This window comes from Syzygium oleosum, unplaced genomic scaffold (assembly GCF_021117445.2).
Source record: "Syzygium oleosum isolate NSW1041296 unplaced genomic scaffold, Sole_v2.1 Sole_v2.04, whole genome shotgun sequence".
NCBI classification, from domain to species: Eukaryota; Viridiplantae; Streptophyta; class Magnoliopsida; order Myrtales; family Myrtaceae; genus Syzygium; species Syzygium oleosum.
In genome coordinates, this window is record NW_026607488.1 from 1753716 (window position 1) to 1766965 (window position 13250).

The 13250-nt window shown below is 37.1% G+C and overlaps 1 protein-coding gene and 1 pseudogene across 1 annotated transcript; both read left to right on the forward strand.

The window, feature by feature from the left end:
* The first annotated feature begins 2415 nt into the window (after positions 1 to 2415).
* Positions 2416 to 5052, forward strand: LOC115693619 (12-oxophytodienoate reductase 7-like; annotated as a pseudogene).
* Positions 5053 to 9363: 4311 nt separating this feature from the next.
* On the forward strand, positions 9364 to 11748 carry LOC115693618 (12-oxophytodienoate reductase 7-like). The gene is made up of 5 exons (XM_056310554.1): positions 9364 to 9489; positions 9597 to 9737; positions 9995 to 10125; positions 10250 to 10432; positions 11024 to 11748. The coding sequence occupies exons 2-5, from the start codon at positions 9616 to 9618 to the stop codon at positions 11359 to 11361; spliced, it is 774 nt and encodes a 257-aa protein (XP_056166529.1). The 5' UTR covers positions 9364 to 9489; positions 9597 to 9615; the 3' UTR covers positions 11362 to 11748.
* The last annotated feature ends 1502 nt before the right edge of the window (positions 11749 to 13250 follow it).

Here is a 13250-nt window from a genome sequence, read left to right on the forward strand (position 1 = left end):
TTTTCGCCAACATATTGGGCCCAAAACCCTAGCCGTGGCCCCTACCCATGTACAGGTACTCAGAAATGGACCACGAAGGACTGCCAAGAAGAATAAGATGAATCTATTGTTCTAGCAATTAGGAATTTGGTGATGATATGTTTTTTCACGATCATTAAGATGAATCTACTGCTCTAGCAATTAGGAATTTGGTGATGATATTTTTTTTACAATCATTATCAAGTCCACTACTAATGTCAAAAGATAGTTATCCATTCACCGTTGGATGAGTGACATATGTATTTAGATTTTGAAAACCGAATTCTTCCAAATGTTAACCATGCACTAGTAATGAACCTAATGAAATTCTAATTTTTTAATTAGAAGAAAAGTAAAATTTCATTTTCCTCCTCCACTTGTTTGAATTCTGAGAGCGCTCGTAAACAAGTTATATGCGATTTATGTTTTTATAATGATGAAAATGATTGAAGGGCAATAAATTGACATGTAGGTAGAAACTTAACATGCAAACATAATGAATTTTTTTTTCTTTTTACATTTGAAAAAGCAAGTGAGTTACAGCTTAACAAATGCTAGGTATAATCACACTCTTGCTCTGTACATGGTTCCTATCAATATATCTTGATATTTTGTCGTTGATTGTACTCAAAAGTTGTCATTGATTGACAATTTCTTTGGTTTAGTCTTTCGAACCCGGTGGAGGTCCTCACAATCTCATCAACCAAATATCCCAATTGTGCTGGATAAGAGAATGGCCTGGGTTCTCATTCCCATTACTCTGTTGACCTCTATCCCCTTGATTTTATCCTTAGTACTACAGTTTCCCCTGCTATTCCAAATGGTTAAATCCACTTATGGACCTAGTATCTTTCACGCCGAGGGCATTTGGAAGTGAGGCATAATTATTGGAAGAGACTATAGGTCTCCACTATCGTTGGTTGTAGTGAGGCCAATGCGATATTTAATGTATTTCCTCAAAGTGTGTGAACTATTACCATGCAAAGTTATGTTTCCCTACTAAGTTACCAAAGATCTATCTATAGAAGGTTTGTTCAATTTAGATTTTCAGCCTATAGATATTTCAAAAGAGAATCTACATATACATAAATAACAATCAAAATATGCGTAATCATGATGACTATATGATATAGGTGTAATTAACTGGGTCCCATATATAAAGAAAAGCCGTAATTAACTATGGTTCAAAATAAGCCCACCGGCCGCCATGAATGAGCCTTTACTATGTCAATGGCATTGTCCAAATTGAACTCTAAATACCGCCCAACAGTTTTTGTTCTCGGATATAATTAAACAATCATTTCGCAGATAAATTATAATCACACACTATAAATTTCAATTTGAGTTATTCTCTATGAGAACCAAAGAGCAAAAATGTCGTTGTATTCGTCGTCATTATTATTATTAATATTATTATTATTATTATTATCATTATCATCATCATCATCTCAGCAGGTGTTGAATGTTGAAAATGGAAGAACTACATTGGGGGAAAAAACAACCTTGGAACGAATCACGCCGCTTTTCTGTCACCGTGTACCTTCGTCCAACATCCTTCAACACACTTTTTCTTGAAGAAAAAGAAGGGCAAAGAAGGCCAAATTGTAATTCGATTTTGCCAACGTGCGACGACTTTGAGCTAAACTCAAATGAAAATCGAATTTCGATATGCTCAAAGACTGCGTTTTTTATCCCCCTTGATATTCTCTACATGAGATGTCGATGGCGTTGTTCAAATTGAACTCTAAATACGGCCCAACAGTTTTTGTTCTTGTATATAATTAAACAATCATTTCGCAAATAAATTATAATACACTGTAAAAGTCAATTAGAGTTACGAGAAGCAAAGAGCAAAAATGTCGTTGTCTCCACCAGGGGCGAGCTTCACCAAAGGGTGGCGACGTCGACATCGCTGGCTTGTGCCTCTCGCCGGACCGGCCAGAGGGAACAAGCGCAGAAAAAAAAAAGAAAGAAAATAAAAAGGGAAAAAATATTAAAAAATAAAAAAATTATTAAAAATTATTAAAAAATTGCCACGTCAGCATTGGCCTGACAGCCGGCAGCCATATTAGCGCTGGTCGGCCAAAATTGGGCGAATGGACAAAATTGGCACAAATGTAAAAGGTTTATGACTGAATTGGCAAAATTGAAAAGTTTAGGACTGAATTAGTAAAAATGCAATAGGTTTAGGACTTTTTGGATAATTTTCCCCCTCAAATTTCCCAAACAAACTAAACTCAATTTCAGTACTTCCTTTGTCTAAAGAGAAAGGCGATTGCAACTTGTTGAAAAAACATGTCGACATACTACCTTCCAAAGGACGAGGATCTTCCGTGCCTATATAAATAGAGCCATCTACCCATCATTAACGCATCTTCTGGCTTTCATAAGAGCGATTCTCTAAAATTTGCCGGTCTCTGCATCTGCTTTTCCCGAACGAAAAAATAGCAATGACAGACCTCTTCAGTGCGTACAAGATGGGCAAATTCAACCTCTCACACAGGTGTGCATTGGTACTCTTCATCTGATAGTAGTTGTTCTCGCCCTCTGTTTTTCAATTCTTAATGGGTCATGTGAGACGAAACCGAGTCATGTTTGGCGTGGCGGCGCAGGATGGTGCTCGCGCCTTTGACGAGATGCCGAGCCTTGAACGGAGTGCCGCAGCCGGCACTCACCGAGTACTACGGACAGCGGTTGACGGAGGGAGGTCTTCTCATCAGTGAAGCCACAACCATCGCTCAAGAGGGAATTGGGTACTTTTCATGTTTATGCTTTTCTTTTTCAATTAACTTTCAGATTGGAGTCGGTTTTTTATACCATATATATACACTGATAACATGGAATATGATGGTCGATCATAATTTTCTCCTTTATACTTGAACCTTAAAACGTCCCGTAGATTATTGTGAGAAAAATTGAGACTAAATCAAATTATTTTGTAAGAGTTTGGAACAGAGGCAATTGAAGATGAACAGGCTGATCAGTTCGGTTTGGTTCCAACCCAGTTTCAGTTTAAGATCTAATTAACTATTCAATAATGACGTAAATAGATTAAAATATTTGTTTATTCTATTAACGTTGTTTCTAGCTAGGTGAATCACCTGATTAAAATGTCCGAGCTGTATTAATGCCAAATGAGTATAGGTATCCACATGTTCCTGGAATTTACACCGAAGAACAAATCGAAGCATGAAAGAAAGTGGTGGATGCCGTTCATGCCAAGGGTGGTCTAATCTTCTGTCAATTATGGCACGCGGGTCGGGCATTCCATAAAAGTAATTTCTTTAATTTTTCTCTCTCGATTAATCCATTTTTCTACGTTGGCATCTTGGGAATTAGAGTTATATTATTGCTTCGTCATAATTTATTTCTCGTTTATTAGTATATCAGCCTGGTGGGGGTGCACCAATCTCGTCAACCAACCGGTCCATATCGGAGAAGTGGAAGATACTCATGCTTGATGGAACCAAAGACAATTTCTCCAAATCTCGGGTCTTGGAAACATGTGAAATTCCGAAGGTTGTCGAGCAATTTCGTCAGGTAGCAATCAACTCCATCCAAGCAGGTTAGGCTACGAGATTTCTTGTCTTAGTTCATTCATGTTACTTATAACACGTGATATTCAATATTTTCAACTTATGTAATCTTTCTTGTTTAAGTGCTACGAATAAGGATTCATATAGAGATTACAATGAACAGAGTCAAGGGGTCACAAGAAAGTGACTCAATAGTCAAAGTAAAAATTCCGTCAAAAAAGGGACTCGGTACACTTAAAGACGAAAAAGAAAGAATTTTTTTAGTAGTCAAAGTGGAATATATCATTCTATAAACACATGGATTGGTGAGATTCTATTACGAGAAATGTCCAATCCAAAAGTTTACATATTTATATGGAGGAGACTATATGAATATAAGGCACATTATAACCACGTAGTCTTATAATCACTAGGCAAGTTCTGTGAGATTACACTTAAAAGCTATATTAATTTTCGCTACCCTAAAGCCAAAGTGCACTCGACACGTTGTCACAGTCACATTCATAGATCCACATCCACATAGCTCCCATCCGATCTGATCGTGACCATGTGTCTATTAGGCAGTGCCTAGTCCATCTATAGAAGTATTTTGCATGGTCCTGACCTATATGGATCCGAGTGAATCATAATGTTCTAACATTTTATAAGTTGGTAACACGGCGTTCATTTGACATCAATGTTGGACAAACTTTAGGTTTCGACGGGATCGAGCTCCGTGTGGCACATGGCTATCTCATTGATCAATTCCTAAATGATGGAATCAACGATAGAACATATGAATATGGTGGTTCAATTGAAAATAGGTACAGATTCTTGATGGAGATCATTCGCGTGGCAGTTGTAGCAATTGGCATCGATCGAGTTGCAGTTAGATTTTCTCCCATGATCAATTATGTCGATGCCATGAATTCTGATCCGCTCAACCTAGGACTCGCAGTGATCGAACAAATCAATACATTCTAGGCTAATATGGGAACGGAACTCGCTTATCTCCATGTAACTCGACCTCAATTCATGACATCTCCTGAACAAATTAGTATAGAAAATGAAGAAGCCAAGTTCATGCGTACTCTAAGAAGAGCTTATCAAGGTACATTTATGTTGGCCGGCGGGTTCACTCGAGAGCTAGGGATGAAGACTGTGACCGACGGTGATGTGGATTTGATTTCATACGGTCGAATTTTCCTTTCTAATCCCGATTTAGTATATAGGTTCAAGATTAATGCACCACTAAATGAGTACGTCCAACAGACGTTTTATACTCATGACCCTATCGTTGGATACACAAACTATCCTTTTCTTAACCAAGAAAACAAGGACAAGGACTCTCACGTGACAAAAGTATGTTCGTGAGAGAACTAGATCAGTATCAAGTGTCTAAATAAGGGGTAAAAGTATTTGGTGTAACTCGGGTCTATTCCTTCCTGCAATGTTATCTGTTTCTCAATAAGTATTCTTGCCTCCACTTAGTCGTTTGATGTAGTTACGTTTGCATCCTGCGGAAAGTGTTAGAAAACATATAATTACTATATAATTCGATGAGTTTGTATTTCGACAACTTCAGTTATTCACAAATGATTGTCTCGAACAGGTGCCGATCGAACATCATTCTCTAAAATATAAAAACTGATTCGTTAGCTCTAATTTCTCTATGCTACCCAAAGAACCTTCATCCTCTTTTTACTGACACAACCGAAGAAGTTTCTTAAACATTGAGAAGAGTTGAAAGCGGATCAAATTTCACAAAAGTCGCCAACAGACCACTTCCCCAGCTATATATAATAACAATCAGAAGACTGATGGTCCAATCCAATTAACTTATAAGCTTCAAATTTGCTCCATACCAAAGGTTTAACACATCTACTTCTTTCAGGATTTCTTTACAAATTCATTAAACCACTCCATATCGTTTTCTCAACCGAAAACCAAATGGCAGATCGCTTTACGCCTTGTCAGATGGGTAGGTTCAATCTCTCCCACAGGGCAGTCCCGTTACTATATCATTTCGAATTCGTGGTACTAGTATTTAAGCCTGCGCTGCACACATGCATACTTAGTCTCTCGTTTCAAGATGCAAAATTTTGATTGCAAAAAGGAAGGGAAGTCTCCTATATGTTCATGTTAGATTTCTTGAAACCTGTAAATCTTGGAAGTTGAGAATCAATGGAGTAACCAACAGGTGGAAGTTACATGCCACTGAAACATGTGTATTTCTAGTTTTTATTTCTTTTATTAGCTGCTCTTTTGTTTTAGTAGGCACATTCTATGGAAGGTACTAAACTAGAGACCCAATGCACTCGTTTAGTTTTAATATTGCATTATATTAGATTGGATGAACTTTGATTATCATAAGAACTTTTTTCCAAGTTGATGAAGAAAAAAACTGAATGTGAACTGTGGGGGGTTTCTCTACCTTCGAAGTGTAATTTGTGAATTATCCTGTGATTGGTGACTTCAGATGATTTTTATTAGATAGAACATCTTGTTCGTCCTGAAATTCAAAAAAAAAAAAAAACACACAAGATCAATGATGGACCATTTTATGATGAATCTTGGTAAAAGTATAAGCCCATTGTCCTTAGACCCAGTCTAACGTTGAAGACTTACCAGTTACCAGCATGTTTAAGCAAATTTATTTTCAACATGGACCCTATCTAATACCAACATCTTGCTATTTTAGCATTTTTTCCTCAGAAGAGTTACTAAAAATTAGGTCAAGATTTTTCTGTTCTTAAAATTTATTATTAAGCTCATGATGCATGATAAATGAAAAATTGGTTTCGACATGGGCCTGGGATTCATACCCAAGAACTAGTGGAAGCATGGAACCAAGTGGCGGATGCAGTCCACTCCTAGCGATGGCTTCATCTTCTGTCAATTGGGCGATGCCTTACCTGCCTCGCATCGGGGTAAGGACAAAATAAACACAATAGATTATATTATATACTTTATGAGGTCAAAATTCGTCCTGAAATTTTCACTGGAATTAAAAGCAAGGATGATATTTTCGCCAACATATTGGCCCCAAAACCCTAGCCGTGGCCCCTACCCATGTACAGGTACTAAAAAATGGACCACAAAGGACTGCTGAGAAGAATAAGATGAATCTTTTGGTCTAGCAATTAGGAATTTTGTGATGGTATTTTTTTAGGATACATTATCGGGTCCACTGCTAGTGTAAAAAGATAGTTATCCATTCATCGTTGGATAAGTGATATGTATGTTTAGATTGTTAAAATCGAATTCTCCCGAATATTAACCGTATAAATGTGTAAACTGGGTTTTACACTAGTAGTGTACCTAACGAAATTCCAATTTTTTTTTCCAAGAGAAGTAAAAGTAAAATCTCATTTTCCTCCTCCATTTGACATTTAATGTGTTTCAATACTGAGAGCGCTGGTAAACAAGTTACATGCGGTTCATGTTTCTATAATGATGAAAATGATTGATGGGCAACAAATTGACATAAAGGGAGAAACTAAACATGCAAAAATAATGAAATTTTTTCTTTTTACATTTGAAAAAGCAGGTGAGTTACAGCTTAACAAATGCTAGGTATAATCACGCTCATGCTCTGTACATGGTTCCTACCAATATATCTTGATATTTTGTCGATGATTGTACTCTAAAGTTGTCACTGATTGACAATTTCTTTGGTTAGTCTATCGAACCCAGTGGACGTACTAACAATCTCATCAACCAAACATCTTTTCGAAACCTCGAGCGATGGGCACAATTGGAATATTGGAGGATGTCGAGCAACTTCGACAGGCTGCTACAACTCCATTCGAGAGGGTGAGTCAAAATATTTTCTCGATTTATTGCCTTCACTAAGGAAAAATTGATTGTTACAGTCTTGTAATGTGATCCGATGGGCATGTCATTAAAGTGGAAATCGAACTTAGGAGCAGTCACGTATCAACGTTATGCAGTTTATAAATTTTATTTAATTGCGGTGTGTATGGAGGATATAGAGAATGAAGCGAGAAAAATTTAAAGGTAAATTTAAGGCTAGAATAAACCAAAAGTTGGTAAAGCAAATGACTGTAACTTAACCAGAGTAAAATTGGGAAGTCATTTAAAAATTAATACTTTTATATGATGGTCAATTAAAACGCGACAAGGGTTAACAAGATTCGATGACTGGCCTCTGAGGATCAACGAAAACCCAGAGGCCTTATCATCCTTAGACCTCATCGCGGTGATTTTGTGGCTTGCATGGAAAGCTCGGAACCACTTTGTTTTTCGGAATCAGACCCCAAGTCCAGAGCATCTCAGACAATCGGCAATTACTTTGCATCGGAACATATATCGTTGGGCAGGGAACTCGAAGAAGAGTGAAGAACGAAACAAAGAATCACCTCGAAGATGGAAACCCCCGAACCCAGGCACGCTCAAAGTGAACATAGGTGAGAAATTTTTGTGGGACTACTGTCAACTGTTAAAAGCTTAAGCTATTAGAAGAAGACGTGGTTTAATATTTAATTATTCTAACACTCCTCCTTGTGCTTAGTCTGGTCTTTTTTTTCTTTGGCTTAGTACTAAGCATGGACATATTTAATTGGGGAGGCAAATGGAGCCGAAAAGATTTGAACTCGGGACCTCCTGGCTCTGATATCATGAGAGATTTTTGTGGGACCACAGCCAATTGTTCTAAAAGCTTAAACTGTTAAATGTAAGTGTGGTTTAATATTTAATTACTCTAACAATCGACGGGTCTTTTGTTGAAGAAACATCCGAAGGAGCAATTGCGTGTGTTTGTAGAGACTACACCGGACGCCTCATTAATGGATTCGCCAAATCTGTGCATGTCACCTCGGCTGCGCAGGTGGAGTCATTGGCGTTGGTTGAAACCTTAAAATTTCTTCTTGCACAAAGTGAAGAAACCCTAATCTTGAAATCCGACTGACGTGAACTGATCTACGCTCTCTCAGGCACAACTCAACCGAAGTGGGAGGTTAGAGCTCTTATCAATGAAGGAAGTGATCTGCGGATGTGCTTTTCAAATCTCCAACTGGCCCATTGCTTTAGGGAGTCCAATGAAGTTGCGAACTGGGTTGCAAAAGCCCAAAGAAAGAAAAGCCTATCGAGAAATTGGATTACTTATCCACATCAAGCGTTTTGGGACTTGCTTTGCTATGATGCTTTGGCTATGTATCCTTCTTTTTTATCTAAATGAATGAGAAAGGCTATTTCATACCCCCAAAAAAAATTAAAGGCATGGGTAACAAAGGTAAATAAAAGTTGTTAAAAAAATAGACAAGTTATTTCGTCGGAGAGAAGAGAAGTTGGTAATTTAAGAAAAAAATAAACAAATGTCGATTACTTAGTCAAGTAAGAGTTGATATCGCAAAAGTTGGTAACTTATCAGAGAAAAGTTAGCTTCCACCTCAATGAAGGATGGTGATTTCTAAAAAAAGTAAGTAAATTTAATGGGTTGGTAAGTCAATAGAAAATTACTTAATTAAAATAAATAAGCAACTTAAATGAAGGTTTGGTAAACCAAAATGAGTTGATAACCTTATGGGAGAAAAGATGGTAAATAGACATTTTGGGACAAAATGCCACTGTGCATGGTGTGAAATTCGACAAGTGACATGCACGTGATCATCGTAAGGTAAAAATTTGGGTCGCTGGTGAGCTTGAGGGTCAATTGAGACGAAGTCACCAACTTCAGGTGTACTTTGAGATAAACCCCACTTTAATGAATATTTTGAGAAAAATGCCCCATTTCAGGGGTTTTTTTGAAATTTTCCCTTCATTTGGGTCTATATGAATAGAGCCATCAACACCATCAATAACGCATCTTCGGGCTTTCCCAAACGTTATCTTCTCTATTTGTCGTTCTCTTCTTCTGTTTTATCTGAACCAAAAATAGCAACGACAAACCTCTTCAGTCCATACACGATGGGCAAATTCAACTTCTCACACAGGTGTGTATTGGTCTTCTATAGATGATCCTAGGTGCTCTTGCTCTCCGCTTTCAATTCGTAATTGGGTCATGTGAGACGAAACGGAGTCATGTTTGGCGTGGCGGTGCAGGGTGGTGCTTGCGCCTCTGATGAGATGCCGAGCCTTGAACGGAGTGCCGCAGCCGGCGTTGGCTGAGTATTACAGGCAGCGGTCGACGGAGGGAGGCCTTCTCATTACAGAAGCCACCACCATCTCTCAAGAGGGAATTGGGTACTTCTAATAATCTTTATTTTCAATTAAATTGCAGATTGTAAATGTTTGGAATAGAGCCAAATGAAGATGAACAGGTCGATCGGTTCGGTTTTGGTTCTAACCCACTTTCAGTTTAAGATCTAATAAACTACCCACTAATTACTTACATGAATAAATTATATTTTCTTGAAGTGAAAAATACATAATTAACTGTGTATTAATCCTTAGACTCAGTTTATAATTTTGGTTTAGTATAAAAAATACATTGGATTTAGGTTTCCACATGTTCCTGGAATTTACACCGAAGAACAAATCGAAGCATGGAGGAAAGTGGTGGATGCTGTTCATGCCAAGGGCGGTCTAATCTTCTGTCAATTGTGGCACGCGGGTCGGGCATCCCATAAAAGTAATTTCTTTAATTTTTCACTATATACGAAATTTCTCTCTCGATTGATCCATTTTTCTACGTTGGCATCTTGGGAATTGGAGTTATATTATTGCTTAGTGATAATTTATTTCTTGTTTCTTAGTATATCAGCCTGGTGGGGGTGCACCAATTTCGTCAACCAACAGGTCCATATCGGAGAATTGGAAAGTATTCATGCTTGATGGAACCCAAGACAATTTCTCCAAACCTCGAGCCTTGGATACATGTGAAATTCCGAAGGTTGTCGAGCAATTTCGTCAGGCAGCAATCAACTCCATCCGAGCAGGTTAGGCTACGAGATTTCGTGCATTAATTCACTATCCTAAGCTGTTGTTCATTTTAATTTTGATAAGACTTGACATTCAAAATTTTCCACTTATGTAATTTTCGCGTTCACGTGCATTGAATAAGGATTCAAACAGAAATTAATTAAATTGAACAGAATCAAGTGGTTACAAGATGGTGACTTGATAGTAGAAGTGAAAATTTACGTTAAGAAAGTGACTTGGTGCACTAAAAGCAAAAAAAGGGTTGTCTCATAGTCAAGATTGATTATATCACTAAATAAACATGTGGAATCTAGAGATTCTATTAAGACTATCTATATGGGGCACATTATAATCACATAATCAAGTGATATGAGATTACAATTAACAGCTATATTAATGTTAGGTACCCTAAAGGTGACGTGCACTTGACGCATTCATAATCAATTTTATAGATCCACATAACTCCCATATGACCTAATGTGACCCTATGCCGACTAGGCATTGCCTAGTCCATCTATGCAGATCGAGTGAATGACCAATAATAGTTCGAACATTTTAAGAGTTGGTCACACAATATTCTTTTGACATTATTGTTGGAAAAACGTTAGATTTTGATGGGATCGAGCTCCATGCAGCACATGGCTATCTCATTGATCAATTCCTGAAGGATGCAATCAACAATAGAACTGATGAATATGGCAGTTCAGTTGAGAATAGATGCAGATTCTTGATGGAGATCGTTCGAGCAGGAGTTGCAGCTATTGGCAATGATCGAGTTGCAATTAGAATTTCGCCTATATCCAATTATATCGATGCCATGGATTCTGATCTACTCAACCTAGGACTCATGGTGATCGAACAACTTAACACGTTCCAAGCTGATATGGGATTGAAACTCGCTTATCTCCATGTAACTCAATTGCGAGTCATGCCATATCTTGAATAAATTGGTACAAAAGATGAAGATGCCAAGTTCATGCGGACTCTAAGAAGAGCTTATCAAGGTACATTTATGTTAGCCGGCGGGTCCACTCGAGAGCTAGGGATGAGGGCCGTGACTAACGGTGATGTGGATTTGATATCGTACGGTCGAACTTTCATTTCTAATCTTGATGTAGTATATAGGTTCAAGATTAATGCACCATTAAATGATTACGTTCGAGAGACCTTTTATACTCATGACCCTGTTGTTGGATACACAGACTATCCTTTCCTTAACCAAGAAAGTAATGGCGAGGACTCTCATATGACAAAAGTGTGTTCTTGAGAGAACTAGATCTGTATTAAGCGTTTGAATGAGGGGTAAAAGTACTTGGTGTATCCGACGGATGCTTGCAGTGGTGAAAATTGGTGAATGAAATAAGGACATATATTTTGTTATTTACACTTTTTTTTATTTTTTACGTTGTGTAAAAATCTGGAGAGAGAATTTCCATTTCATACAAAAAATGTACAATCTGATCCATTAATTTCTTCGAAATTGTGATTTCCTCCATCTCGGAGAAAACTTTCCCCCATCAAACATCCAAATTGGTGTTCTATATATATGAAAATTGTCCAATTAATCCTATACCTATGGTAAGAATACCAAGTAAGTCCTAAACTCTTCAATTTTGCAAATTTAGTCATAAACATTTTGCGAAATTCAAATGTAGTCTTTTTGATCAATTTTCGCCGGAAATTCCTAACATGGGAGTATGCCACGTAGGACGACAGGTAATGACTGGACCGCAATGTTAATGATTTCCGAAAAAAATTAATCAAAATGACTCCATTGGAATTTCGCGCAAAGGTTTAAGACTAAATAGGCAAAATTAAAAAATTTAGAACTGAATTGACACCCATACTATAAGTTTAGGACTGATTGGGTAATTTTTCCATAAAAATTAGCCACATACAATCTTAACCAAAAATATACATGGCTGTTGTTATTTTTAACCCTCTAATAATAACAATGTGACTCGGGTCAATTCCTTACTTCAATGTAACCTATATGTTTCTATATAAGGAATCTTGCCTCCACTTAGTCGTTTGATGTAGTGACATTTGCATCCTACAATTCAAGTGTTACGCCCACCTACACACAAGCAAACTTTTCCCCCACATATAGAAAATATATATGTGGAATTTGTATGTCAACAACTTAAATTCTTCACAGATAATTATCTTTGTTAGATGAAAGCGTTATTTAATATTTAAACATTTTAATGGTCTTATGTTATTAAATAAACAGAAGCAAGATAGTTTTTTTAGGGACAAGTGTATTAGAAGTCCTAAAACTTATCAAAAAAGTGCAATTAAGTCCTAAAACTTTCAAAAAGTGCAATGAAATCCTAAAATTTATCACCAAAGTACAATTGAGTCCTAAAACTTTAAAAAGTGCAATCAAGTCTTAAAACTTGTCAAATTGATCCAATCAAGTCGTTCCATTGATTGCATTTTTTGAAAGTTTTAGAACTCAATTACACTTTTGTGATAAGTTTTATGACTTGATTGCACTTTTTGAAAGTTTTTGGACTCGATAGAACCTTCACGACAAGTTTTAAGACTTAATTAAACATTTTGAAAGTTTTAAGACTCAATTGCACTTTCTTGATAAATTTTAGGATTTTCAATGCACTTATCCCTTTTTTTTAATAACGAAGATGCTCGTGTAAACTACCTAAGTTACTGTTCAGCTGATGAAGTGCCATATTAAATAATCTCATCGATCAGATAGGATGTGAGCCCAGACCTGAGTGAGTGATCTAAATATTACATATCTATACTCGATGGCGTGGAAATTCGAACGGATGCCGATGGAACACCACTCTCAACACATAAAAACTTATTCAT

What these genes read in the sequence shown, in the direction of transcription:
- LOC115693618 (XM_056310554.1), top strand. Translation starts at nt 9,616, where the DNA reads ATGAGATGCCGAGCCTTGAACGGAGTGCCGCAGCCGGCGTTGGCTGAG. An exon ending in GGGTCGGGCATCCCATAAAA is followed by an intron (nt 10,126 to 10,249) that starts GTAATTTCTTTA and finishes CTTGTTTCTTAG; the next exon opens with TATATCAGCCTGGTGGGGGT. An exon ending in AATCAACTCCATCCGAGCAG is followed by an intron (nt 10,433 to 11,023) that starts GTTAGGCTACGA and finishes GAAAAACGTTAG; the next exon opens with ATTTTGATGGGATCGAGCTC.